Source organism: Setaria italica, chromosome I, assembly GCF_000263155.2.
Source record: "Setaria italica strain Yugu1 chromosome I, Setaria_italica_v2.0, whole genome shotgun sequence".
Lineage (NCBI taxonomy): Eukaryota > Viridiplantae > Streptophyta > Magnoliopsida > Poales > Poaceae > Setaria > Setaria italica.
Genome location: NC_028450.1, coordinates 7,550,060 through 7,577,958, shown reverse-complemented (window position 1 = coordinate 7,577,958; position 27,899 = coordinate 7,550,060). Strand labels below are relative to the sequence as shown.

The window sequence follows — 27,899 nt, the reverse complement described above, 5'->3', positions numbered from 1 at the left end:
CCGGCGACGCCAAACCGACGGCGACGAGGAGGGACGGACGGACGGACGGACGCGTTGTCCGTGTCGCGTTCGGGGTTCCCGTCGTGTTCGTCGTCGATTCAGGATTCCAGGAAAGGAAAATAAAAAGGAGAAAAGGCGTTCTCCCTTTCCGTCTCGTATCTTCAAAGTTATCTTCAAAGTCTGAGCTCTGAAAACGGGCTGCAAACGGGGAAGAGCGAGGTGGCGACGTCCATAATTGCGGGTTCAGACTTCGAGGCTTGACCCCCACCGCAACGCAACAGCACGACTCGAGAACAACGCAAGACTTTTGACCCCACCACAACGCAAAAACACGAAGGCGTGCAAATTCAAATACCGTTCCGGGAAAAGTGCAATTCTAAATACGTAGTTAGAATTGCATTATTTAGAATTGCATTCACGGTTGGACAGAGGAATATTACACTGCTTTATCCGTCCGGTCCCGTGGGCGGCCGGAACGGAACGGACAGCTGTTGTACTGACGTGCGGGCAAGTACCGCAGCTCTGGTTTGGTCCAGTGAAAATCGACAGTCATTGCACGAATACAATAGTGTACTCAACTTCCATCAGGCCACGTGTTGGAACGCGTGATCGACGTGTTGTACCGGTGTGCGCGGTTTTCTGTGTTTTCGCGACCGGTTGCTATTTTGGCCATTTGAGCTCACTCTTCCTCATGTTGTTTGAACTTTCCAGAAAGAGCTTTTGGCTTTTGCTCTCTGTAAAGGTGGCTTTCTGAAAGCTGGCAACCTAACTTTTGGAATGGTGGGATAGAGTGTCTATTCTGTAGGGTTTATATGTTAGGCTTTTCTTCAACCTTGTATGGTGGCTGGATTTGTTGGCCTTTGCCATTGCTCGACGGTCGAAAGGCAAGATCAACAGGGAGAGGGAAGGACGGGAGCGGCTGGAGGTGAGACCGACAGAGGAGGGGACGTCGGGGAGCTTCACGCTCCTACGGCGGTGCAGCGCCGGATGTCGAAGGGGCTGAGGAGGGGCGGTGGCGGGCGAGATTTGGCAGGGAGGAGGGGTGTTGCGCCGGTGGGGGAGATTTGGAGTGGAGGAGCTCCCCTGCGGCCCCACCCCCGCCCCCGCGCTCCTTTGCGTCGGTTGGGAGCCGCGGTCAAGCTTGCCCCATCCCCTCCCTGCGCTCCTCCACGCCAGTAGGAAGCCGCCGGGCGGAGCAGATGGGCGTCGCCCAGGCGGAGCAGAGGGGTGTGTCATCAGGGCGGAGTAGAGGCGCACGCCGGTCATGGCTCGGGCGCCACAAAACCGGAGGAGAAGGAGACAGTGCAGATGGAGATGGAGCTGAGGGCGCCACAGTTAGCTCTCTTGCTAGTTCATTTGAACTAAAACGTGTTGTTTTGGTTTTCTCCCGCTAATTCATTTTAATATCGTGCACGATAGTGTATTTTATGTTCTTTTTTCGTGAATACGCAGGAGAGCTGTGTATCTTTGTATTAAGAAGAAAAAGTTTTGTACATCACGGGCCTATCCGGGCGCACGCACACGGGTTTAGGCATGTTTTAGCTTACATTACACCACCGCAACGACAACACAAATGGCACAGAAAGGCCGAAATCAGAAATGCTGATCTAAAACACCTGATGGTATCGGCCAGCCTATGGCAGCTAGGTGTTTTGCACCAGAGTTGCCCTTCCTGAATGATCTCCTGCAGCAGTTGTGAGGCATCCTTTGGTGGTGATCTTGCAAACACCCTTTCATTGCGTTCCTTCCATATTTTCCATGAAACAAGCATAAACGCTGAATCGAAGCCTTTTGTTTGCCCGGAATGGACACCGCTTCTCTTGCTGAGCCACCAGTCTAGCAGTTCGACTTCATTGCCGGGATGGCGTTGTGCAGGTTCAGTACTGCACTGACTTGATGCCACAGTTGCATAGAGAATGGGCACCTGGAGAAGAGGTGATCTGCAGTCTTTGATTCCTGGTCACACAGGCCACAGCACGCATGATCTTGCAATCCTCGCCTCTGCCTCCTAGCAGCTGTCCAGAGCCGATTCTTGACAGCTAACCACATGAATACCTTCACTTTCAATGGTGCCCAAGCCTTCCAAATCGGTTCTGCTGCAGCAAACTTGACGGAGGTGCTGTAGAAGAACTTGCATAACGATTTAGAGGAGTAAGAACCAGAGATATCCCATTTCCAAGTCACCGAATCTTCAACCCCGGGCGTTAACTGAACCTGCTGTAAGTGATGCCATAAGGTGACGTATTCAGTTAACGCAGTTACGGTTAGGTGTCCGACAATATCATGAATCCATTGCTTTTGGTGCATCCCCTGCGCTACTGTCCGTCGATTCTTGATTCATGGCCTGATCAAGTTGCACAATTCCGGAGCCAAGGTACACGACGAGGCCTGACCCATCCAGTTATCGACCCAAAACAACGCTAAGTTGCCATCTCCTACTTGTACCTGAATCGAAGCTTGTAACAGTTTTTTCAGATCATTATCCTGTTCGAAGTCGAGCTGCATATGTTTCCATGGACGACCAGGATCCGTTTTCTTCAGCCATAGCCACCTCATTCTCAAGGCTAGCGATGCGATGCGCAAGTCGGGGATGCCCAACCCTCCATAAGCGAGCGGTCTGCAGACATATGGCCAGGCCACCAGGCAATGGCCACCATACGCTGCAGGCTTGTCGGCCCAGAGGAAGCCCCGACGTCTCTTGTCAATTTCCTGCAATACCCATTCTGGAACTTTCAAAGAGATGAAGGTATGGACTGTGATTGAGCTCATTACCGCCTTCACTGTGGTAAGCCTTCCGGCTTTATTCATTAAAGGTGCCTTCCAAGCTGGCATGCTTGCTGAAACCTTGTCAATCAAAGGTTGAAAGTGACATTTCTTCAGTTTCGTGACTGATAGAGGCAGCCCCAGATAAAGGATGGGAAAATCTAAGATGGGGATCGGTAGGATAGGCTGAATTCTATCGAGCTGTTCCTGTGAACATGAGATGGGGGTTATCAAGCTCTTGCCTAGGTTAGTATGAAGTCCAGATGCTCGTCCAAAGAACCTGAGCACCTCCTGGATAGTGGTGACATCCTGAACACTTGGTGCTGCGAAGAGAATCACATCATCAGCATAGATAGAGCATTGGTAATGTATGGCATTGTCAGCTGGTGGGGCAAGGACACCATCCTGGGCAGCTTTCTTCAGTAGCCGGTTGAGGACTTCCATGGTGAGAATAAAGAGCATTGGCGATAGTGGGTCACCTTGTCTTAAACCTCTAGCATTATGAATTATGGGTCTTGGTCTTCCATTGAGTTGTACCCTCGTAGAGGCTGATGAGATAAGGACTGATATCCAATTCCTCCACCTAAGCCCAAAACCCATGGATTCTAACACTTGCAGCAAGAAGGGTCAGCTTACTGTGTCGAATGCCTTTGCAATATCCAGTTTGATCAGCAAGGAGGGTTTCTTTTTCCTGTGCAAAGTCCTAGCAGCCTGTTCAACAAATTTGAAATTATCGTGAATAGACCGTTGCTTGATGAAAGCAGTTTGGTTAACGTCCACCAGCTTACTGAGTTCAGGGGCTAATCTGTTAGCTAGGAGTTTAGCAACCAGCTTAGCAAAACTGTGTATGAGGCTTATAGGCCTGTACTCTCTTGGTTTTCTAGCATCCTCAGGGCCCCGTTTAACTTGTGAAGTTGTGCACAGGAAGTCCTATAGAAGGCGTTGAAAGCAGCCAGAACGTCAGCCTTTACCACAGACCAAGCAGACTTATAGAATTCTGAAATGAACCCATCAGGCCCCGGTGCTCTCTCATTAGGCATCATTTTAATTGTGCTCCAGATTTCAGATTCAGTGAAAGGAACCTCTAGGTGATGAAGGTCTGTTGGTAGGAAACCCAGGGCAGGCAAGTTGACGAAGTCTGTTCTTTGCACATGGGAACCCAATATTTCGGAAAAATATTTGTGGAACATTAGTTCCTTTTCATCATGTGTGAGTGCCAGGACACCATTGTATTCCAGTCGGGGGATGAACTTTTTCTTAGCTCTGTGGCCACACTGCATATGGAACAACTTGGTATTAGCGTCCCCATCTCTCAGGTAGATCATTCTTGATCTTAATCTTGCCATTGTCCTCTCGAGGGAAGACAGACCGAGGATTTTGCATTTTAGTTCATTCCTCAGATTCGCTTCACTAGTTGTGAGTTGGCGCCCCTCCTGCGCCCTGTCCAACCAGGAGACCAAGGTTCTGGCTAGTAAGAGTTGTGATTTGATTTGGCCGACACAACATTGGCTCCAACTTTGCAACTCGCGCGCCGTGCTTTTCAGCTTAAGGTCAAGAATGGTGAAGGGGTCTGAAACTGTATGGGGGCACTTCCAACCACGTTGCACCGCATCCAAGTACCCTGGTAGCTTGATCCACCAGGCTTCAAAGTGGAATCGAGGCTTGGCACTGAAGGAGGCATTTGTCGCTAGGAGGAGAGGGCAGTGATCAGACATATCTGAAGATAGCGCTTGTAAAAAAGCACCAGGAAACTTCATCTCCCACTCTACTGACGCTAGGACTCTGTCAAGTTTAGCCATGGTTGGGTTCGAACGCTCGTTGCTCCACGTAAAGCGTCGTCCGTGTAGGTACAAATCCTTCAGCTGCATCTCATCCACAAACCTCCTGAAATGGCCCATATTTCTTCGGTTAAGGTTTTCGTTATTTTTATCGGCAGCATTTAGGATCAGGTTAAAGTCTCCTGTTATAACCCATAGCGGCGTAACGAGGTTGCGAACGGATCGAAGTTCGTCGAGGAACTCGATCTTGTCAGCTTCCGGTTGCGGCCCATATACTGTGGTGAGACTCCATTGTTCATCCGTCACTCCCAGGGTGAGGTTAACCGTGACAGAGAACCGGCCAATGTGCACGGTGGTGCAGGAGATTTCCGGGCCTCTACACGCGACGAGGATGCCACCACTTGCACCAGAAGACGGTAGATGGGCGAATTGTGTAAAACGTTGTCCTAGCAGTACTATTGAGGCAGTACTATATTATTTCAAATGTGGAGTTCCGTGGGAGGCAGTACTATTTTAGTTTCTTGATCACGGTGCATTGCATGGTAGAAGAATAGTTTCTTGGCGCTAGTATAATCGCTGAAGTCACGCTTCAAATAATTTATACTCATGAAGGCTTGATGGCCAATGGTCCCAGAAAAAGGAAAAAGAATATGAAAGAAAGAAAAGCTCCTCATGACCAAACTGCTCCGCAAGCGGCCCAGTCCGTAACGAGAGACCACCAGCAGCCCAAAATACTCGCCTCGCAGGCCGAACAAAGATGCTATCTAAAACGGCCCAGTCTGGGTCCCCCCGCCCCGATCGTGGTCCGGCACAAGTTCATCATCGTCTCCCAAGTCCCAACACACAGGCGCCTCCCAAGTCCCAAAGCGGAGCAGCAGCATCGGCGGGGGACGGCGCGGTGAAGAAATGCGCACTCGCGCCGGCGTACGATGGCCGGGGCTGAGGGGGCGCGCGGGGGGTGGGGGGTGGGGGGGGGGGGGGGGGGGTGCTGGGCTCTTGCAGGGCGCCCGATGGCGTGGTACGTTCGGCGACCTCTCCGCTCTGCTCCCTCCCAAGGTAAAGGATTGCAATCGCTCACCGGCAAGATCCTAGCTTAAGTTTTACGTACGGAGATTTACGGTTTGGTACTTGTCTGCGCGATGCTTCCGACCGTTTGTTGAAATTCTCGAGCCAAATGGAAGAATTTGGTTTTATGTCAATTTCCATCTTGCTCGCCCTGCCTGTATAATTGGTAATTTGGTACGATTAAGTGACACACTATACACACCAAACCGGCTGGTTATCTCACGCCTCTACAAATTATTAGGATGATAAGTTTGGATTATAAGCTACTACTAGTAGTCTACACCCAAACAAACAATCTGAGCTACTAATTTCTTTGAGAGTGTACTGTAAAAAGCAACTATTTTCACCTCGATAAGCAATCTGATTAGCACGTGTGTTCCAAAAGTGAAAGTAAACTTTGAAAATATTTACCGTGCTCTGGAAAAGATGTAGATACATATATTGCTCTGTTTACTGACAGTAAACGCTCCATTCCTGAATTTGCTTGCAGGATTATGTTTTTGGAGCAACGAAGTCGGACTTGCTCAAGCAAAAGCACTGGAGATTACGTCATGTTTCTATATGAGTATTAACTATTACAAAGTTCCCGTTGTTTGCTGAGAGCTTCATTTGCATGATTACATCCAGTGCCTATATTCATTCTTCAATCCAGGACACATTGCTGAAGCAAGTTTTTCCTAGCCGAAGTATCTGGATAGTACCATCTGATCATATAGCACTCCTACTCCAATGAAAACACTGAAGGATACAGCGAAGACGATGTCACCACCACACAGTCCTCTGGAGCCAGTGGGCGCAAGACCTACCTCTACCGAAGTACAATGGTGATTAAGCCCAGGTCCACACATCCTTGGATTCCCAGCAAAGCTAGAATTTGGAAATGTATTAAATTGCCTGCCAGTTGGGATAGGCCCTTGGAGATTATTATTAGAAACGTTGAATACGGCAAGGAAGTACAGGTTCTCCAATACAGCTGGGATTTCACCTGTGAGATTGTTGTTGGATAAATCTAGAACCTCCAGGTTTGTGAGATTGCAGATGGATGAGGGGATCGGTCCTGTCAAGTTGTTGAAGCTGATATCGAGTGAAATGAGGGCTTTCAAATGACCAATCTCTGGAGGAATCACACCCGTAAATTTGTTTCCGCTTAGGTATAGAGCTTTAGGAAAAGCAATTGGTATGCGGCGTTGAAGTGATGGACCTGAATAAACTGGCAGATAAAAGACCCTTGGGTCCAAATGAGCTGCAGTCTTCTCTGAAGTTAGCATTGGCATAGCCATTAATGTTGTCGGAATTTCTCCTGTAAGGCTGTTGTTTGATATGTCTAAATAGAAAAGGTATTCCATTGTATTGATCCAGGCTGGTATTGGTCCAGTGAGTCGATTACCTTGCAAAAACAACATCTCCAAATTCACTAGCCCTGATATCCAAAAAGGTATTTCCCCCGACAATAAGCAATCTGTAATGGCCAAAACCCGAAGATTCTCAAAACCATCAATTCTGGCATTGTCTGGCATGGTCTCGTTCATGAAATTTAACCCAAGAAGAAGGGTGGTGAGGTTCTTGGAGCTTCTTAATATCTGAAGTGCATTTGTTATATTTGAAAAACTGTTGTTTGTGAGCGACAGGAAGGAGAGGGATTTCAGATTGCTGAGTCCTTTTGATAACTGTCCATGGAACTTATTTGAAGACAGCCGTAGTGCAATCAGGTTTCTGCATGAGTATATGCTTTCTGGAATTGTGCCACTGAAGTTGTTCCACATTAGATCTAAGGTTTTTAGATTGGGGAAGTTGGAGAAACCGACCTTGTTGAGTTCACCACTGAAATTGTTGCACTTAAGGTCAAGTGTTATGAGATCTGTGCAGTTGCTCAAGGTTGATGGCAACTCCCCAGACATGCTGCTGTACTCCAAATGGAGTTCCTGCAATCTCGTGAGCTGACCTATGGAGTCCGGAATCATTCCGCTGAATTTGTTTTCTCCAAGATCAAGGATGGCCATTTTTCCGAGTTTGACTATATGCGTGCTATCAAGTATCCCTTGTAAACCATTGCTGGAAAAAGAAAGATGCTCCAACAAGGTAGCCTTGAAGAGTTCTTCAGGGAGAGTCCCACTGAGGTAATTGTGCCCAGCCTTGAGCACTCTGAGCTTGGAGCAATTGCCGAGTCCTGGGGGGATACTACCACTGAGTTTGTTGTAAGAGAGTTCAAGCACACTAAAGGATGGTGATATGTTACAGAAATGACTTGGAATATGCCCAGTAAAGCTATTGTTGCTGGCATTGAGTGCAATCAAATTCTGCATCCCCTTCCATGTAGTGGATGTAAACTGCCCAGTAAACAAGTTGCTTGAGATATTAAGTACCTGTAGAGGCCGTCCAGGGATTGAAGAAGGAAACTCATGCAGGTCTCCGTTGAGCTGGTTAAAGCTCACATCGAGGACAATGATGCTGCTGGATGACACCAATTCCAGCGCCAGGCCACCAGACAGCAAATTGTAGGACAAGTTTACCTGCTGCAGTCCGGTGAGGTTCCCAAGGGATTGTGATATGTGCCCCTCAAGGCCTCTAGATGCTAGAGAGACATCAATAACTGTTTTGTTTCCGTTGCAGGTGATGCCTTCCCAATTGCAGCAATCTGTGTCTACCTGCCATAACTTTGCAAGGCCAGCATCCTGTGAGAGCCCAGAGACGAACTGGAGGAGGGAGTTCTTCTCCTGCTCTGTGCAAGAGCTGGTGAGGGTGGCCAAAGAGATCAGCAGCAGAGCAGCAAAGCCAAGGGAAGGTATGGGTAACCTACTGCTGTAGTTCTTGTATGGAAATTGGAGTGGCTGCATGGCTTCCTGTTGAAAGTAGCATGGAAACCAGACGCTTAACTTGTTTCCTGTCTAGATGAGATACCAATGTTCTGAGTCTAATCAGGGAAGAGCATAAGGTAGAAGAAGGAGGTGGCTCCTGCCTCCATCTTGCTGATCCCTTCTAGTCGTGGTCGCTACAAAGAAAAAATGAAGTCAAGGATCATATGCTACTATAGGAGAATCCTCATTATCATTGTACGTTTTTAATGCAGTATAGAATAGGCAAAGCAGCAGCTTGTTGTTCACACTTGTATGCTTCATTGGTGGCTACCTGCTATAATCCATAAAAGAAGTCCAACTGACCCTACGAAATATTTGCTTTTTCTAGTCATCCTCGAATCAATCCTTGTTGAATCACTGCCGTGATTTACCTGATGTGATATAGTGACGTCACACATAACGCACAGCCTGATGTGATATAGTGACGTCACACATAACGCACAGCCTGCTAGGGGATGTTTGGATACGAGGTGCTAAACTTTAGCAGGGTCACATCAGATGTTCGGATGCTAATTAGGAGGACCAAAATATAAGCTAATTACAAAACTAATTACACAGATGGAGTCTAATTCGCGAGACAAATCTATTAAGGCTAATTAATCCATCATTAACAAATGGTTACTGTAGCACCACATTGTCAGATCATGGACTAATTAAGCTTAATAGAGTCATCTCGCGAATTAGACTCCCACATTGTCAAATCATGAACTAATCAAGCTTAATAGATTCGTCTCACGAATTAGACTCCATCTGTGTAATTAGTTTTATAATTAGACTATGTTTAATACTTCTAATTAGTATCCAAACATCCAATGTGACAGGTGATAAAGTTTAGCAAGGGGTATCCAAACACCCTCATATTTTACATGATCACATGATCTGCCATCACTTGTCCTACCAGCTTCACTTAACGAACCTGTTGTCTTAACCATAGTATTAGTACTGACAAAGGATCAGTCTGTGATGCACTATTTGTTTTGTAGGATGATGCACCCTTTTCGGTGAACAGGAAAGGAGTGAATTTGTCGAGAAACTGAAGATCTGCAAGATTCAGTACACGGAGAGTATCATTTCCGGGAGGTGCGTACAATACTTTAGAGCAATCATCGGCGCTGTCAAAGTGTGGCCATTGTTTGGAAAAATAGAAGGCGCAAGTGGAAGCAAGAAAATAAGAAAAAGGCGCAGGGTAATGGAAGGTGGTGAGTGAGGGTGACCTGGCGCCCTAGTCGTCGTCTGAGTCATCGCCCTCGGCTTGACCCGAGGTCGTGATGCTAAAAATCTCTTCTTTTTTTGGTGTGTAATCTTATTCTACTGACTAGTCGTGATTATGTTGATGGTGCTTACTACTTGCTTAGTGGGCGCGGTTTTGCATTTCACATTGGTTTTTAGTGGGTGTTGCAGGATTTCGGGTGTCTGTACTTTCCTTGCGACGTTGATTGCAGAACAGCTAAGTGTCGTCTGATGAGGCTCCGAGAACTCACAGAAGAGGATATGATGTTTACTCTACTAGTAGCTGGCGAAGGTGCTGAGCTGGCATTGCATGCATCCCTCTTGGTTTGTCCGTTTGTTTGTTGCACAATAGTGCTCGGTTCGTTTCTTTCTTCACGCTTTATTTTTTAAAAATGTTTTCGTGATACTCATACCTATTTGTAGCATGCGATAACTTACATAAAATTTGTTATCGCTAATCAGGTTCAGAGCCAACGAGAGAGACTGCAGCCAGGACAGGCAGGCAGGTCGCGCACGCAGTCAGGCAACGAGAGAGACTTACATAAAATTTGTTATCACTTAATATAAAAATAAGTTCATTAATACATTTAATGTTGATTTATTCATTTAATAAATAATATAATGTAGTTAAAATTAATATGATTAGTAATATTAAAATTAAGTAAACTCTATCATTTTTTAATAGTTTAAATGGTGTAAATAATTATTTTATTAGCAATATTAAAATTAAAATTATTTGTAATTAGTATTTAGTAATATAAATAAGTTTTAGATGGCTTTGTTGGCTATTTTATTCTTTGCGGATACGGATAACGTAGGATATTTTACATTTTTATCGAATATTTTTTTTAAAGGAAAAAGGCACGAGAGTGTGCCTATTTCATTGATAGAGTAGGGTTACAGCCGGCGAGCCAGGCAAGGAAGAGGGAAAAAGGAAAAAAGGAAAAAGGATAGAGAGGCAGAGTGTTGTGTTTATAAAAGAAGGACCCTCTCGCTCCCGCTGCTACCCACATGTTGGTTGAAGATTTGATTTTTGCTACTAGCGAGGTCGTCGGGGAACCCTGGTGGCGGAAGATACGTGAATTTCGCTCGTTCCATATTTCCCACATAATAAGGAGGGCGAGGCTTCGGGACGCTGTACGCGGGATTCCTGTTGTTGATGTGATATTGGTCCACCAATTTATGGCCGTTATGCTGTGCTTCCATTGATCCGGTTGCAGGCTTTCCTGTGACAACCATTGGGCTACGAGTTTCCAGATTTGCTTTGTGTATCTGCATTCGGCTAGGAGATGGTGCGCGGTCTCCATCGTGCATCGGCACAGGGTGCATGTTGGGGTTTGGTCCCAGCCCCGTTTTGCTAATCTGTCCGAAGTCCAGACCCTATTTTGGAGGATTAGCCAGGCAAAAACTTTGCATTTTGCTGGTGCCCAGGCTTGCCACACTGTTGCAAGATTAGTCGTCTTCACGGTGCCTAGGAGTTGGGCCTTATATGCTGAAGCAGTGGTATACTGACCGCTCCGGGTGAATTTCCATGTGATTTCGTCCTCCTGAGTCGGGTTTAAATGGTATTGTTGGATTAGAGGCCATAGGTCTTTGTAAGGCCTGTTGTGAGCTGAAGATCTCTGATCCAGTTATTGTTGTAGATTGCCTCTCGCACTGTCTTCTTCTTCCTTTTGGTTTTTGCGTAGAGTTGTGGAGCGATGTCTTTTGGTCGTCGGCCTGCTACCCATGCATCCTGCCAGAATCGTGTCCTGTCCCCATTGCCGATTTGGATCGTCGTACATGCAGCGAAAAGCAGTCTATCCTGGTCGTCACATGGAGTTGCGGTTCCGACCCACGTCTTGTCCGGGGAAGCCCATTCATGCCATAGCCATCTGAGGCGGAGTGCTCTTGCGAATTTATGAAGGTCTAGAATACCCACGCCGCCATGCTCTTTTGGTAAAGTTGTCCTTGTCCAGTTGATCTTGCATTTTCCCCCGGTGAGCTCGTTGTCTCCCGCCCATAGAAAATGTTTTCTGATTTTGTCGATGTCCTCTAGTACTTCTTTGGGCGTTCTGAGGGCCGTTAGGGTGTAGACGGGCTGTGAGGATAGGACGGATTTGGTGAGGCATAATCGACCGGCCTGTGTGAGGTTCCTTCCCTTCCACTTTGACAGTTTGCTCGCCACTTTGTCGATCAGTGGTTGGAAATCTATACGGCGTAGTCGTGCGACCGTTAGAGGAAGGCCCAGGTATTTTATCGGGAAATTCCTCTGTGCCACAGGGAGATTGCGGAGCGCTTCTGGGATGTTAGTGTGGGAGCAGCTTATCGGTGTGACGCTAGTTTTTTGGATGTTCGTCTTGAGGCCTGTCGCTTCCCCGAAGTTTTGCAGGAGGTTCTTCAGATTTGTGACGTCCCTTGTAGTAGGCTTAATGAAAATCACCGCGTCGTCAGCGTACATTGATGTTCTCATTTTTGCCGCACGGTTATTTAGTTTTTGAAGCAGTCTCTTTTCCGTGGCGGCCGATAGCAGGTACTGTAGGGGGTCTATCGCTAGGATGAAAAGTAGCGGTGAGAGCGGGTCCCCTTGGCGGAGTCCTCTTCCATGTTGTATGTGTTCTAGGGGGAGTCCGTTGAGTAAAATTCGTGATGTTGACGTGGTCAGGATAGCCGCGATCCAGTCTCTCCATTTTGGTGGGAATCCTCTGCGTTGCATCATGGTGAGGAGGTAGTCCCATCGTACTAAGTCAAAAGCCTTGGATATGTCGAGCTTCATAAGCAGGGTCGGTTGACTGTGTGTGTGGAATCGGCGTGCCAGGTTTTGGACATAGAGGAAATTATCATGAATGCTTCTTCCTTTGATGAAAGCGCTTTGGCACGGTGAGACTAATTGGTTCATGAATGGAGCTAGGCGCAGGGCTAAGGTCTTTGTTATGATCTTCGCAATCGCGTGGATCAGGCTGATGGGCCTGTAATCTGCTATGCTCTCAGCCCCTTCCTTTTTGGGTATTAGAATGATTGTGGCTTTGTTGAGTAGGTTTAAATCTGTGCAGCGAGAGTTGAAGAAGGAAGATATTGCCGCCATGAGGTCACCTTTGATCGTCTCCCAGCAGGTGGTGAAGAAGAGTCCTGTATAATCGTCATGTCCGGGCGCTTTGTTTTTTGGCATCTGTGAGACAGCCCGTCGGACTTCGTCTTCCATGAACGGGTTATCGAGCGTAGACAGGTCGACAGTCGGGAAGGTTAGAGCGGACCAGTTTAAGTCGAGCGTTCTGCGCGGCGGTTCCTGCATAACATTTTGGAAATGGTCTTGCACGATTTGTTGTTTGTCGTTATGGGTGAAGGCCCAGCCATTGTCGTTACTTAGTTTTTGAATGAAGTTTTTTCTCCTCCTGCCGTTTGCCTTTAAATGGAAAAATCTTGTGTTGGCATCTCCTTCTTTTAGATATGTGACTCTGGAGCATTGCTTTTTCCTGGCTCTCTCGATGACTGCCCATCCCATGAGTCTCTGTTTGAGTTTGCCCCTTAGTTGTGTTTCCGCCGCAGATAGTGCGCGGTTGTCTTGTGCCTCATCGAGACGTAGTATGACCTCCCGAGCCATATGCATCTTCATTTTTACGTCCGATAGCATTGATTCGCTCCAGCGTCTTAGCGCCTGCGATGTCACATAAAGTTTATGGCCCAGTCTGTGAAAAGGCTCCGTATGATGAGTCGGCCTATTCCAAGCCGTGGAGACGACCTGTTGAAAATTTGGCAATCGTACCCAGAAGTTTTCGAATTTGAAGGTTGTCGGGCGTCGGAGGGTGGCATGGTTGGTTAGTAGTAGAGGAGAGTGGTCGGAGTGGGCTGATGATAGCGCGTGCAGTAGGCAATTATCAAATTGGAGGTCCCAGCTTTGGTTGCAGAAAACTCTGTCGAGACGGACAAGCGTTGGTGTCCTACGTTCATTGCTCCATGTGAATCTTCTATTTTGCAGGTTTAATTCCTTTAAGCCGCAGTAGTTGATGGTGTTTCTGAACCTGTTCATAAGCCGCCGGTTGAGGTTCATATTGTTTTTATCTCTTGCACGGTAGATTAAATTGAAGTCCCCTAGGATTATCCATTTTGTGTCGTCAGATGGTTTTAGCAGTCGCATGTGTCTTAGGAAAGCTTCTTTTTCGGGTCGTCGCACCGGGCCGTATACCACGGTCAGCTTGAAGGTGGTCATGCAATGCCGGATTGTTATTTCCGCAGATATGGAATATCTACCAATTGTTATGTTTTGAGTTTGTACCGCCGTGTCGTTCCATAGGAGGAGGATCCCTCCTTTCGTGCCTATCGCCGGTTTATATGCAAAGCCGTTTAATTTGTAGGCTCCTAGAAAGGCGGCCAGGCTGGAGTCGATGGATTGCAGTTTTGTTTCCTGAAGGCATGCAATTTGACACGACGTCGATCTCATCAGATCATGTACGGGTAGGCAGCATGCTGCCGCGTTTAGTCCTCGAACGTTCCACGATAAAATGTCCAAGTTGCCGTATGTCATAAAGCAGTTTTCGGCCTCATGTAGTATATGTCGCTGCAGCGTTTTGGTCGATTAAGTTCTTCGGCGGTTATGCAAAAGGTGCTGTTTGTGGTTGTTGTTAGGCGTGGCCTAAGAACGACGTGGGCAGCAGACCCCCCTAGGTGTACGGCAGTTCGTAGGTTCGTGATACAAATAAATGCCCGAAGGTCGAAGCCAGCAGGGCGTGGAAGATAAAGAGCCCGAAGGTCGCAGCCAACAGGGCTTTGCAGTGCAGTTGGTGATACAAACATAAGGACGAACGACATGTAGTGACGGTGGACGCTCGAAGTTGTTGTCGCCGCTCTAAGCTGTGGGGTCCCCATTAATCTGCTGTAGCTCCGCCGCGGCCGTGCCTGCGTGGTTCATGAGTGCGTCTCCTAGCATGTCCGCGCCTTCATCGTCCAACCCAAAGATGGCCGTCAGGGCTGCCACTATGTTCTCCGGGATGGGTCCTTGGAACATTGACAGGAAGTCGCGAAGGACCTCGTCAATTGGTGCCCTTTCTTTAGTGGTTAGTCCCAGCTTGCGGCATAAGTTCCTTTGCGCCTTCTCGGTCACCGGGATGGATGGCTTCCTAGCCAGTCGTGCACTCCTTCGAACCGCTGTCATGTCGAAGGTGCGGCGTTGACGTTGGCGACGCGGGTGCGGCTCCTGGAGCAGTGGTGGAGGTGGATTGCAAAAGAGGGAATTAATCTCCCTCAGATCCTACTCTTCCTCCCTCTGCCCGTTCAGCGGGCTCTCTTGACCGGCTTGCTCGTTGAAGCCCATGTCCTTGGGCCCGACCTGGCGAGTTGCCCGTTCTGCAGAGGTGGCCGCATGGGCCAGCGACCCAGCAAACGGCGGGGAGGGGGCTCCCTGTGCCGCTGGGCCGTCATGCGTCGCCATCTGGATCGGTGTCGTTGGCGAGCGGCCCGGTATGGGGGATCGGCGGACGGAGGCCCCGGTCGCAGTCGGCCCCTCAGCGAAGGTCGCGCCGGGGCCATGTGATGTGGGCCGGTGGCCCAGCTGGGGCGTCTCCTGAGCCGTTGGCCCAGCAGCCAGCGGCCCCCTCTTTTGGTCGTCGGCGCGGCCTCCTGTTGCTGTGGCCTGCTCGATGCCGACAGACATGGCGTCGAGCGCCCGTTCGATGTCTGCCACCGTTGGCGATGGCGTCGCCGGGAGAAGTGCCGCCCCCGGCGATGGCGTCGCCGGAAGGAGTGCCGCCCGCAGGGTGCCGAAGACTTGGGGCAGCGGGATGGTTGCGGACCAGGCTTTTTCCCCCGAGGGTGTGTCGTCGAAGCCTAGGCGGTCGGCGAGCCAGGAGATCTTGCGTGCGTAGTCGTCGGCGTGGAGGTCCCTGTTCCTGGCTTCCAGAGCAAGACAGTTAGTGGGTGTCGTTACCTGGTTGTTCTTCATCATCGCGGTCGCCTGGGCCTGGAACAGAGCTCGGAGGTGGGACGTGTTGTGGATGCTCTGCTCCTGCGCGCCGATTGCATGATGTCGTCCTTGTGGCGGCGCGTAGTTGCGGCGGGGCGGTGACCTGGTGCGGTCGTGGTGCCCAGTATCCGTGCAGCCCCAGTAGGCGTCGCCGAACTTGCGTCCATGGCCTGGGTGGTCGTAGTCCGGGTGCTCATCGTCGTCGTCGCCCCCGCGCCGGGACGGCCAGACAAAATCACTTTTGCAGGATTGTCGGGCCGTCCGGAGCTTGGTGCGGCTCCTGTCGTCTTGGCGAGCGTGTCGTCCCCGCCCGTGTCCGCCGCCAGCCGCATCGCCTTCACCGGAGACTCCGCGCCCGCCGGCGGCGGCACCAGAGGCTCCGTTCCTCCCGCGTCGCTGGTCCTCCATCCTTCTGTCGCCGTGGTCGTCGTGGGTCCGAGAATCAGGCTCTCGCGGTGGCCGCGGCAGCCTAGCCGGGAAGCGCGATCTCGCGTCCGATGGGGCGCCATCAACAAGGCCATACCGCCATTCGTACCGACGACGAATCGGAGTAATGTTCTCCGGGTCGTTGACGGCTTGCTGAAGATTGCGCGCCGCCGCCGTGTAGTCCTCCAGGAGGGGCATATGGATGAAGACCTCATAGCGGGCTCCTTGCTGCCAAGACATTAGAGGAGGTTCGGCCGACACAGAGAAGGTGGAGGATTTGGTTACCGGGTTGTGGACGAAAGCAAGCCAAACCTTCTTCGGGATCTCGCTCGGGTCCACCGTCCACGCCCAGAGCTCGATGTGCCTGGAGTCCGCCGGTTGGATGAGGTCGGTGACGATGTGCTGCAATGCACACTTGTGGCCGATGACGCGCTTGACGATTTCCGGCGTCCAGGCGTGGCTCGGTATGCTGTCGAGGCAAAGCCGCACCCTGTAGAAGATGCGGAAGCCGAGGGCGTGGGAGAGGCTGCGCCATGGCCGGAGGCAGATGTCGATTCCCCCACCAGTGAAGCGTCCGCGGCGCCGTGCTTCCGCCGCCCGTGTCGCACTGTCGAAGCGGACGAGGTACGGTTCCGGCTGGTGAAGCGTGACGTTGACTTCGCCGGGGCGCAGGTGTAGCTCCTTGTTGATGAGCCCCGCGATGTCCCAGGCTCCGGCACCTGGCGGCAGATGTAGCGCCCATGGGATGAGGGCGCATGCCTCCCACTCCCTCGCGTCGTGCTCGAGGTGGAAGGAATCGGAGACGAAGATCGTCTCGACCTCCGGGCGCGTGTGGGGGTCGCCAATGGCCATGTTGCTGGTGGTCTTGCGGCTTGGCGGCAGAGGTGGGGCAGCTGATGTGAGCAAGGTGCGCGGCATGGTGGAGACGGAGGCGTGGTTGCGTGGCCGGGGCTTGGGAGTTGGGCGTGGCGCGGGGGGAACAGGGCGGTGGCTGGTAGGGGTTTTGGGGCGGGATGGGGAGGAAGCGGCGATCCTGTCCTTGCAGTCCCGCTCCTTGTGGCCGAAGCGTCTGCAACGGAAGCAGCGCACCGGGTCACGGCAGGAGGCGGCACGGTGGTCAGGTGCGAGGCAGATGAAGCATCGCCCCGCAGTCACGCGGTTGAAGTCGAGCAGAGCTTTGGTGGGTGGCTTCCTTGAAGAGCTCCTGTAGTGGCGGTCATGTCCGCCGTCTCGTTGCGGCTTCTCGGGCGGCGCCCGCTCCTGCGCCTAACGGCGCGTCACTGGCTGCCACCCTTGATCCGGTTGACGCGTTTGGAGCCCCGGTGTCGTGTCGCGCTTGGCCCGGTGAGCCACTGACGTCGTGGTGTGTTGACTGCGCCGTAGAGCAGTCGCGTCGCCGGAGTAACTGCCTCTTCCTCTGGCAGGGCCATGGTGGACTTCTTTGGAGCGCCGGACGGGAGGATAGGTGGGGGAATTGAAGGCCTCCCCCTTGACAACCTCCGCGTAGGACCTTCGCCTTCCGGGGTGGCACTCCGGCACCAGATCCGCCGTCGGAAGCCGCAGATCAGGTGAGGGGACGCGTGGATCTGGCGAATCCGGCACCCACTCATCGTCGAGGGGCAGTGGTCGGCCGTCGCGGGGGGGTGGAGGCGGGGACGGGGAGAAGAACTTCTTCCAGGACGAACGTGCGCGTGGGGAGGTTGGTGGTGGGGGGCATGGCTGCAGGGGGGCTTGGTGGGGTGGTGATCTGCGGAGGAGGCGTAGGGGCGAGGGGGGTCCGGTCGTCGCCGGCGAGGGGCGGGGTGGCGGTGGGCGGCGGGGCGGCGGTGGGGGGAAGGTGGGTGCCATTGTAGTTCCTCCGCGAGCAAGACGGTTTTTTGAGTTGAATCTGGAACCGAGTAGAGAAAAATACCGAAAATCAAATTCGAATATATTCATTTGATACTCACATTAAAATGAATATTCCGACATCTGTATCCATCCTCGCAAACGGGGAAGAGCGAGGTGGCGACGTCCATAACTACAGGTTCAGACTTTCGAAACTTGACCCCACCACAACGCGACAGCACGACTCAGTCTGAAAATCCAAATGCACCACCATCCGTAATTGCAGCCTGCTTTGCCCATCCGGTCACAGCTGGACGAACGAAACGGGCTGCTGCTGTACTGACATGCGGGCCCATACCTTTGGACATCTTCAGGCTTCCGCCCATGTTTGGAACGCGTGATCAACGCGTTGGACTGTTTCAGCTAACAAGCCATGCTTGAAATGTGGGAGTTCCTATTTTCAAAAAAAACTGTGGGGTTATGTCCTATTTGTATGGCTCCGAATTTAAATTTTAGTCCGGAGTTGAATGGAGCCAGCTAAACAAGTTAACTCCACCACTTTTTGAATAATGTAAGGGTATGTTTGGGACGGCTCCCCTCCAAGAAAAAATAGCTCTACTCCACTAACTCCACCTTTTTTAGCTTCACTCCACCAAATCCAGGAAAATAAGGAGCTATGAACCTGTTTGGCTAACGGTGTAAACTTCAGCTCTAGAAATTGTGAGAATTGGTGCAAATAGTCTTTCTTGCCCTTGGTTGGGGTTGGTGTTTTCTGCATGAGCTACAGTACCTATTTGCTACAGTTCTTCATCTAATTTTTTTTTTTTGCATGAAGATCGAGGTACTGGAAAAACCTATAGAGTAAAAGCTTTGTCGCCGATCGACATGCTTTGCTGCAACGGCACCGCACGATGCTAAGCTGCAGCCGGCAGCAGCATACAAACTCTTCGTCACTCTCCTTGGTCCCTGTTCCTACGTACAAAACCGTATACACAACGTCAGTGTTCGTGGCTGTATCTCTACGACGATACATGTTAACATGCCCCATCCGCCATGGTCTGTTGGTGTGTGTCGCTTTAGGTTGGCTACCCTACAGCACGGGCTCTAACGCCGCTCACGATCCACGGGTGAGCTGCAATATTAACAACGGCAGATTTGTTAGATTCCTGGATCGAACTTGGGGTCGACGCAAAAACAAACGGAGATTGATGAGAAAACCGAGCAGAGAGAGGGGGTTGAGGGGATTACTCATCGAGGACTTGCTCAGCGGTGAACCTCCTCCACTCGTCGCGGTAGATCATGCGCCTCATCAAGTCCTTGGCGGCCGGGGACACGCCGCCGAACAGCCTGGGAAGGAACCGCACGCTACCCCGCATCACGACCGCCGGCACCTCCGCGGCGCTCTTACCGCTGAAGGGGAGCGCGCCATCGGAGAGCAGTGCGTACATCACCGCCCCAGCGCTCCACACATCGGCCTTGGTGCTGTACTCGCCACCAGACACCACCTCGGGCGCCACGTAGTGGGGCGTCCCCATCAGCCCCTCCGCGTGGCCAAGGCCCCCATGCCCACCCACGCCGTGGACTCGAAGTCCGCCAGCCGTGTGCATGGCGCCGCCTCTCCCTCGCCCTCAACACCGTCCTCCTCATCGTCCTTCTTGGCGGCATCCATGAGGATGTCATGGGGCTTGACGTCGCGGTGCCATGATGGGGGAAAGGGGTTGAGCATCATCATCGACGTCCATGCCGCCGGTTTTTTGGGCGCCGGAGGGAGGGGAGGAGGCGGCGGCTGCACAGAACAGTCGCGAGAGGGAAGGGGAGGGGGGTGTCGATGAACAGTCGGGGGTAGGAGGGGGCGTTGATCTATTGTTCCGTCGAACCGGTACGTGCATGTGTAACCAGTAGCATTGGTCGGTAATTTCCACCCAACTTCAAGAGAAGGTATGAAACCTACCAGAAAAACCTTAGAGTTGCCCTTCAGATCCACTTTTTTCTAGAGTTGGGATTGTTGGAGTTAGAGGTGTTTGGCAAGGTGGTTTGAGAGCGGAGCTGAAAAAACTGGAGCGGAGTAGTTCCAAACACGCCCTAACTCCATAGAATTTTTGTGGAGCACCTTATTTGCGGAAGAAAATTCAGTGGGGACAGTGCGCACAGTTCCTCCCGTGCGGACCCACATTGGATGGCTGATGTGTGGACGTCCCAGCGATCCGACGATTTCTATGGACTCGGCTTCCAGCACTCTGATGGACGCGGCTCTATGCAAGGACAAGGCTCGCTCAGCTCTCCAGGTGCGATGGTTCCCCTTCCCTGCATCTCGGCTCCCAGCGCAAATGAGTGATACAGCTCCCGTTCTCCTCAATGGTTGACGGCGGTGATGAGCAAAGCCACGCACTGCTCGCCGGCCTCGCGGCGTGTCTGCCGCGTGTGGCCGCGCCGCTCCTCCGCGGCCTCCCAGCTCTCCAGCACCTCCGACAGGATCACCACGCACCGCCCAATCGCGATGCTTAGGACCTCGTCGTCGTCTGAGCACTCGTCGTCGTTGGAGCACTCGGAGTCGGAGCTCTCGCTTGTCCCCACTGAATTTGCAACTCCAGAACGCTCAAATATGGATCTAGACGCGAAGTTCAGGGTTATTTACCCACCTTTATGGCTCATTACCGATTCGTTCTAATTTCATTCTTCTGACGCCTCCTCTCTCACCCATCCGCCCCCTCGTCTCTCCCGACTCACCGCGCAGGGGGTCAAGGGCACTGCCACCACCCCCACCTGACCAGATTGCTGCTCGAGCCATCCCTCTCTCACCCGCCGTGCATCTGAGGACCAGGGACTCCGCGGAGCCACTATTTCCCCGCCCCTGGCTGGACCCTGGACGCCACCCAGATCCAGCTGCCCACCGTCGCCCTAAGCTCATCGTCATCCTGCCCGACTCTGCCCACCCTAGGCTCGTCGTCCCCGTGCCTGACGCCGCACGGCCCAAGCTCGTCTCCATCGCTGCCCGACTCCGCCCACCCCAAGCTTGTCGGCACGTGCCTTACCTCGCCTCGCTGATGCCCCCGCCGATGCGCCCTAGCCGCGCTGCCTCCTGCCGAGCCCTTCCCGCACCACCGGCGTCCCCATCCCACCACCACCGCCACCCTCATCCCCTAGCGGAGCCATCAAAACCTCGCCGGAGCAGGGTCGCGGGCGACCCTCGAAGGGCCCGACGAAGAAGATAAGCGCAAAAGGAAAAAATAAAAAAGAACAAATTGTGGCGGAACCGCCCTAATTAACTTAGCTAAAGCACAATTAAGTCGCCTAACACGCGATCATGTGCTTTAATCAAGTTAACTCGGCAGTCCGTCGGATTTCATCTGATAAACCACTTCACAGGACCGAGAAAGAATAGCTCACACGAAGGTTAATTCTCTTTTGTGAAGCAAAGAGCACCATTCCAGCCTATGGATAGCAACGGGCACATTACCCGCAGGCAGAGGGTTTACAAACTCGCGTCAGCGAAGCAAATCCTGTGCCCGTGACCCGTCACGGGAAAGAACTTGTACCCGCACCTGTTACCCATGGGCACACCGGTACCTGCCAGATCACAGTTCACAAGCCAGTAGCTAGATCACAGATAACCTACACATCTTAATCATAGCCAGATCACATATTCAATTTCTTCTTCAAGCCAGATCACAGAGAAGGAAGAAAACTGAGTGGATTGACCAGCGGTTGGGGCGGCGGGAGGTGGGCGGGCGGAGCGGTGGCAGCGGGGAGCGAGGGCGGGCGGCGGGAAGCGATGGGCAAGGACGGGCGGCTGGGGAACTGGCGGCAACCGCCTGGGTGAGGGCGGGTAGCAGGGGGAACTAGCGGCGGCCACCTGGGCGAGGGCGGGCGGCAGGGAACCAATGGTGCAGGTTTGCGCCTCGGCGGGAGTGGGAGCGGCCGAGCGGAGGCTGCAGGCTGCGGGACAATGGGAGGATAAGGAGTAGACGGAACTCTAGAAAAATCCATTATATACTTGCACATGGTCCACATGGTAGGCGGGTTTGCGGGCACGAGTAAGATATTTTTATACCCGCTAATTTTTTACCCGCAAGCACAAACTCAAACCTGGATCCGTACCTATAGTTACAAAATGGCACCCGTATCCTCACCCTACTAGATTTTTGCCCACGGGCACACGGCTCCAATTCCACTCGAAGCAAGCTCAAGTAGAGTTTGACATTGGAGAAAAAAAAATTGTGAAGTTGAAGTTATACCCAACATAGCCTTAATTTCCTCGCGACGACGCGTGAGGAAATCGCCACGCACGCCTCCGATGGGACCCTATCTGGGCGCAGCGCACGAGGAAATTACGGTTGGTGTGCGCGGATTTAGTCGTAGGGGTCGAGTGATGCGTGTATCAGTTTTTTCACCCGTAATGTGTTTCGAAGAAAAATTATTAAAAGTACTAAATCAAATAATATATACTTATGAAGGCTTGATGGCCAATGGTCCTAGAAAAAGGAAAAAGAATATGAAGAAAGAAAAGTCTCCTCATGACCAAACTGCTCCGCAAGCGGCCCAGTTTGTAACGAGAGACCACCAGCAGCTCAAAATACTCGCCTCGCAGGCCGAACAAAGATGCTATCTAAAACGGCTCGGTCTATGTCCCCCCGCCCCGATCATGGTCCGGCCCAAGTTCATCATCTCCCAACACGCAGGCGCCTCCCAAGTCCCAGAGCGGAGCAGCAGCATCGGCGGGCGGCGGCGCGGTGAAGAAATGGGCACGCGCGCCGGCGTACGAAGGCCGGGGCTGGGGGGGGGGGGGGGGCCGGGGCGGACCCGGCTCTGCAGGGCGCCCGATGGCGTGGTACGTTCGGCGACCTCTCCGCTCTGCTCCCTCCCAAGGTTTACGTACGGAGATTTACGGTTTGGTACTGTCTGCGCGATGCTTCCGACCATTTGTTGAAATTCTCGAGCCAAATGGAAGAATTTAGTTTTAGGTCAATTTCCATCTTGCTCGCCCTGCCTGTATAATTGGTAATTAGGTGCGATTAAGTGACACCAAACCGGCTGGTTATCTCACGCCTCTACAAATTATTAGGATGATAAGTTTGGATTATAAGCTACTACTAGTAGTCTACACCCAAACAAACAATCTGAGCTACTAATTTCTTTGAGAGTGTACTGTAAAAAGCAAATATTTTCACCTCGATAAGCAATCTGATTAGCACGTGTGTTCACACATGTGAAAGTAAACTTTGAAAATATTTACCGTGCTCTGGAAAAGATGTAGATACATATATTGCTCTGTTTACTGACAGTAAACGCTCCATTCCTGAATTTGCTTGCAGGATTATGTTTTTGGACCAACGAAGTCGGACTTGCTCAAGCAAAAACACTGGAGATTACGTCATGTTTCTATATGGGTATTAACTTCTTACAAAGTTCCCGTTGTTTGCTGAGAGCTTCAGTTGCATGATTACATCCAGTGCCTATATTCATTCTTCAATCCAGGACACGTTGCTGAAGCAAGTTTTTCCTAGCCGAAGTATCTGGATAGTACCATCTGATCATATAGCACTCCTACTCCAATGAAAACACTGAAGGATACAGCGAAGACGATGTCGCCACCACACAGTCCTCTGGAGCCAGTGGGCGCAAGACCTACCTCTACCGAAGTACAATGGTGATTAAGCCCAGGTCCACACATCCTTGGATTCCCAGCAAAGCTAGAATTTGGAAATGTATTAAATTGCCCGCCAGTTGGGATAGGCCCTTGGAGATTATTATTAGAAACGTTGAATACGGCAAGGAAGTACAGGTTCTCCAATACAGCTGGGATTTCACCTGTGAGATTGTTGTTGGATAAATCTAGCAACTGCAGGTTTGTGAGATTGCAGATGGATGGGGGGATCGGTCCTGTCAAGTTGTTGAAGCTGATATCGAGTTTAGTGAGGGCTTTCAAATGACCAATCTCTGGAGGAATCACACCCGTAAATTTGTTTCCGCTTAGGTATAGAGCTTTAGGAAAAGCAATTGGTATGCGGTATTGAAGTGATGGACCACGATAAACTGGCAGATGAAAGACCCTTGGGTCCAAATGAGCTGCAGTCTTCTCTGAAGTTAGCATTGTCATAGCCATTAATGTTGTCGGAATTTCTCCTGTAAGGTTGTTGTTTGATATGTCTAAGTAGAAAAGGTATTCCAATGTGTTGATCCAGGCTGGTATTGGTCCACTGAGTCGATTACCTTCCAAAAACAACATCTCCAAATTCGCTAGCTCTGCTATCCAAAAAGGTATTTCCCCCGACAATAGGCAATATTCAATTGCCAAAACCCGAAGATTCTCGAAACCATCAATTCTGGCATTGTCTGGCATGATCTCGTTCATGAAATTCATCCCAAGAAGAAGGGTGGTGAGGTTCTTGGAGCTTCTTAATATCTGAAGTGCATTTGTTATATTTGAAAAACTGTTGTTTGCGAGCGACAGGAAGGAGAGGGATTTCAGATTGCCGAGTCCTTTTGATAACTGTCCGTGGAACTTATTTGAAGACAGCCGTAGTGCAATCAGGTTTCTGCATGAGTATATGCTTTCTGGAATTGTGCCACTGAAGTTGTTCAGCCTAAGATCTAAGGTTTTTAGATTGGGGAAGTTGGAGAAACCGACCTTGTTGAGTTCACCACTGAAATTGTTGCTCTTAAGGTCAAGTGTTATGAGATTTGTGCAGTTGCTCAAGGTTGATGGCAGCTCCCCAGACATGCTGTTGTAGTCCAAATGGAGTTCCTGCAATCTCGTGAGCTGACCTATGGAGTCCGGAATCATTCCGCTGAATTTGTTTTCTCCAAGATCAAGGATGGACAGATTACTGAGTTTGAATATATGCGTGTTATAAAGCATTCCTTGTAAACCATTGCTGGAAAAAGAAAGATGCTCCAACAAGGTAGCCTTGAAGATTTCTTCAGGGAGAGTCCCACTGAGGTAATTGTGCCCAGCCTTGAGCACTCTGAGCTTGGAGCAATTGCCCAGCCCTGGTGGGATACTACCACTGAGTTTGTTGTAACAGAGTTCAAGCACACTAAAGGATGGTGATATGTTGCAGAAATGAGTGGGAATCTGCCCAGTAAAGCTGTTGTTGCTGGCATTGAGTGCGATCAAATTCTCCATCCCCTTCAATGTTGCAGATGTAAACTGCCCTGTAAACAAGTTGCTCGAGATGTTAAGTACCTGTAGAGGTTGGCCAGAGGCTGAAGATGGCAGCTGACGCAGGTCTCCGTTGAGCTGGTTGAAGCTGACGTCAAGGACCATGATGCTGCTGGAGGACACCAACTCCAGAGGGAGGCCACCGTAGAGGGAGTTGTAGGACAAATTAAGACGCTGCAAGCCAGTGAGTTTGCCGAGAGATGGTGTGATGGACCCTTCAAGGCCTCTATATTCCAGAGAGACCTCAATGACCGTCCTGTTTCCATTGCAGACGATGCCTTCCCATTCGCAGCAGTCTTTGCCTTCCTGCCAAAGCTTGGCAAGGCCGGCATCCTGCAAGAGCCCAGCAAGGAACTGGAGGAGGGAGTTCTTCTCCTGCTCTGTGCAAGAACTGGTGGGGGTGGCCAAGGAGATCAGCAGCAGAACAGCAAAGCCAAGCAAAGGTATGGGTAGTCTATTGCAGTGTTTCTTGCATGTAAATTGGAGTGGCTGCATGGCTGTGCTCTGCCTTAATTTACTCTTTCTGGTGAAGCAGGAAAAGGCAGGTATTTTCGAAAGAAACTGAAGATCTACAAGATTCGATTGACAAGAGAGTATTTGGAGAGTATCATTTCCGGGAGGTGCGTACAATACTTTAGAGCAATCATCGGCGCTGTCAAAGTGTGGACATTGTTTGGAAAAATAGAAGGCGCAAGTGGAAGCAAGAAAATAAGAAAAAGACTCAGGGTAATGGAAGGTGATGGGTGAGGGTGACCTGGCGCCCTAGTCGTCGTCTGAGTCATCGCCCTCGTCTTGACCTGAGGCGTTTACTTCCCGCTGATCCTTGCAGCTGATGCAGTGACGCGTACGCTCGCAAGCTGCCTTCCATGGTCCCGGTTCTTCCACAGGTTCGTGATGGACCTTGGCTCTTCTTGCTGACCGGAATTCAAGAATCGATGTAAGACACTACGGGAAAGACTAAATTCGCCGAGTGTAATTTTTTCGCCGAGTGCAATAATGCGGGCACTCGGCGAAGGTCCCGTTTGCCGAGTGTATTACTCATAACACTCGGCAAACACAATGCACTCGGCGACAAAGAGATTTGCCGAGTGCCAAATAAGAAAACACTCGGCAAAATCCCGTCGACACTCGGCAAATATAATACACTCGGCGAACTATTGAGCACATGACCTGCACGTGCGCCGTCCGGTCAAAACCGTGAAGGATGTTAGTTCTTTGCCGAGTGTCGACGGTTGACACTCGGCAAAGCTGCGAATATGCCGAGTGCTAGGGGGAACACTCGGCAAACTTTAGTGTTTGCCGAGTGTTTTTTGACACACTCGGCAAAACTAATTTTTTTTCCCTCCTCCACCCTCCAAACTTTTTATACTCCACATGTATGGCATTTGGCACTGCATGGTAGAATGTGGACTATTTATTGACCTGTTTGCTATATTTAATCAATTAATTTTATTTAGAGTAATTTGTTGATTTAAGTCAAATTTGAACTGCAGGTGATTGGAATAATGGAATAATATGAGTGGAAAAATCATATTCATGTGCTTGTGGAAGCTTCCCTATTTTGATGACCTTCTTGTTCCACATAACATTGATGTAATGCATACGGAAAAAAATATCGCCGAGACAATTTTTGGTACAATAATGGACATTCCTGACAAGACAAAGGATAACGTTAAGGCTAGAGTGGATCAAGCGACGTTGTGCAATAGACCACAGCTAAATATGGCGCCTCCAAGAGCTGGCAAGTCGTGGAGGAAGCCTAAGGCCGATTTCGTTCTGACGAGGGTCCAAAGGAGGGAGGTTCTTGAATGGTTCCAAACGTTAATGTTCCCTGATGGCGATGCAGCGAACTTGAAGAGGGGAGTGAATTTAGCAACTATGCGAATCAACGGGCTCAAGAGTCATGATTACCATATATGGCTTGAGCGCCTACTTCCGGTGATGGTTCGAGGCTATGTCCCTGAGCATGTGTGGCAGGTGCTAGCGGAGTTGAGCAATTTCTTCCGTCGGCTTTGTGCGAAGGAGTTATCTCATACCGTGGTTGCAGAAATGGAAACAATGGCGCCTGTGTTGCTCTGTAAGTTGGAGAAGATCTTTCCTCCAAGCTTCTTCAATCCAATGCAGCATATGATTCTACACCTCCCGTATGAAGCACGAATGGGGGGGCCTGTGCAGGGTTGTTGGTGCTACTCAATTGAGAGATGTCAAAAGGTTCTTCGAACTAAATGTAACAATAAGTGCAAAATTGAAGCATCCATTGCAAAGGCATACATTCTGGAGGAGGTGTCAAACTTCACATCGAAATACTACGCTGACAACCTTCCTAGCGTGCATAATCCACCTCCTCGTTACAATGCCAGCGAAGATGAATTGAGCATTAGCATTTTCCGAGGGCAACTCGGAAGTGCAAGTGGTGCGACCTGCAAGACCCTAAACCATGAAGAGTGGCGCTCTATCATACTATATGTGTTGACCAACCTATCTGAGGTGGAGCCGTACATGATGTAAGTTCTCAACAAACTTGTTTCGACGTAGTCACCATTCTCTTGCCTAAACGTATATTTCTCGTTGCTATAGGCAATTTCATCGTCAATTCTGGTGTAAATCAAGGCAACCGTACCCGCACGAAGCTGGGATTCTTCTTAAAGAGGGTGCGGGAAATGGAATGCCCGATTTCATTTCTTGGTTCAAACAGAAGGTACAATTTCATTTCTTCGGACATTCTCGTTCTCGTACATACGATTAATATAACGAACCGCCCTGTTTGAACTTGCAGAGCCGAACCGATGCGTCTATGAATGTCGAGTTGAGACAGGTTGCCGATGGCTGTGACTATAGGGTCAGGTCGTTTGCCGGTT

The 27,899-nt window shown here is 50.6% G+C and overlaps 2 protein-coding genes and 1 pseudogene across 2 annotated transcripts; all 3 read right to left on the bottom strand.

The window, feature by feature from the left end:
* Positions 1–6,654: 6,654 nt before the first annotated feature.
* Positions 6,655–8,606, bottom strand: LOC101776236 (receptor like protein 3). The gene is given in 2 exon segments (XM_022825713.1): positions 6,655–6,928; positions 6,931–8,606. Coding segments are annotated over 2 exon segments (1,671 nt in total). The 5' UTR covers positions 8,441–8,606; the 3' UTR covers positions 6,655–6,767.
* Positions 8,607–18,964: 10,358 nt separating this feature from the next.
* Positions 18,965–19,611, bottom strand: LOC105914053 (annotated as a pseudogene).
* A 4,105-nt stretch (positions 19,612–23,716) lies between these two features.
* On the bottom strand, positions 23,717–25,939 carry LOC101776638 (receptor like protein 3). Its single transcript, XM_004951759.3, is given in 2 exon segments — positions 23,717–24,024; positions 24,027–25,939. Coding segments are annotated over 2 exon segments (1,671 nt in total). The 5' UTR covers positions 25,537–25,939; the 3' UTR covers positions 23,717–23,863.
* Between the last annotated feature and the right edge of the window lie 1,960 nt (positions 25,940–27,899).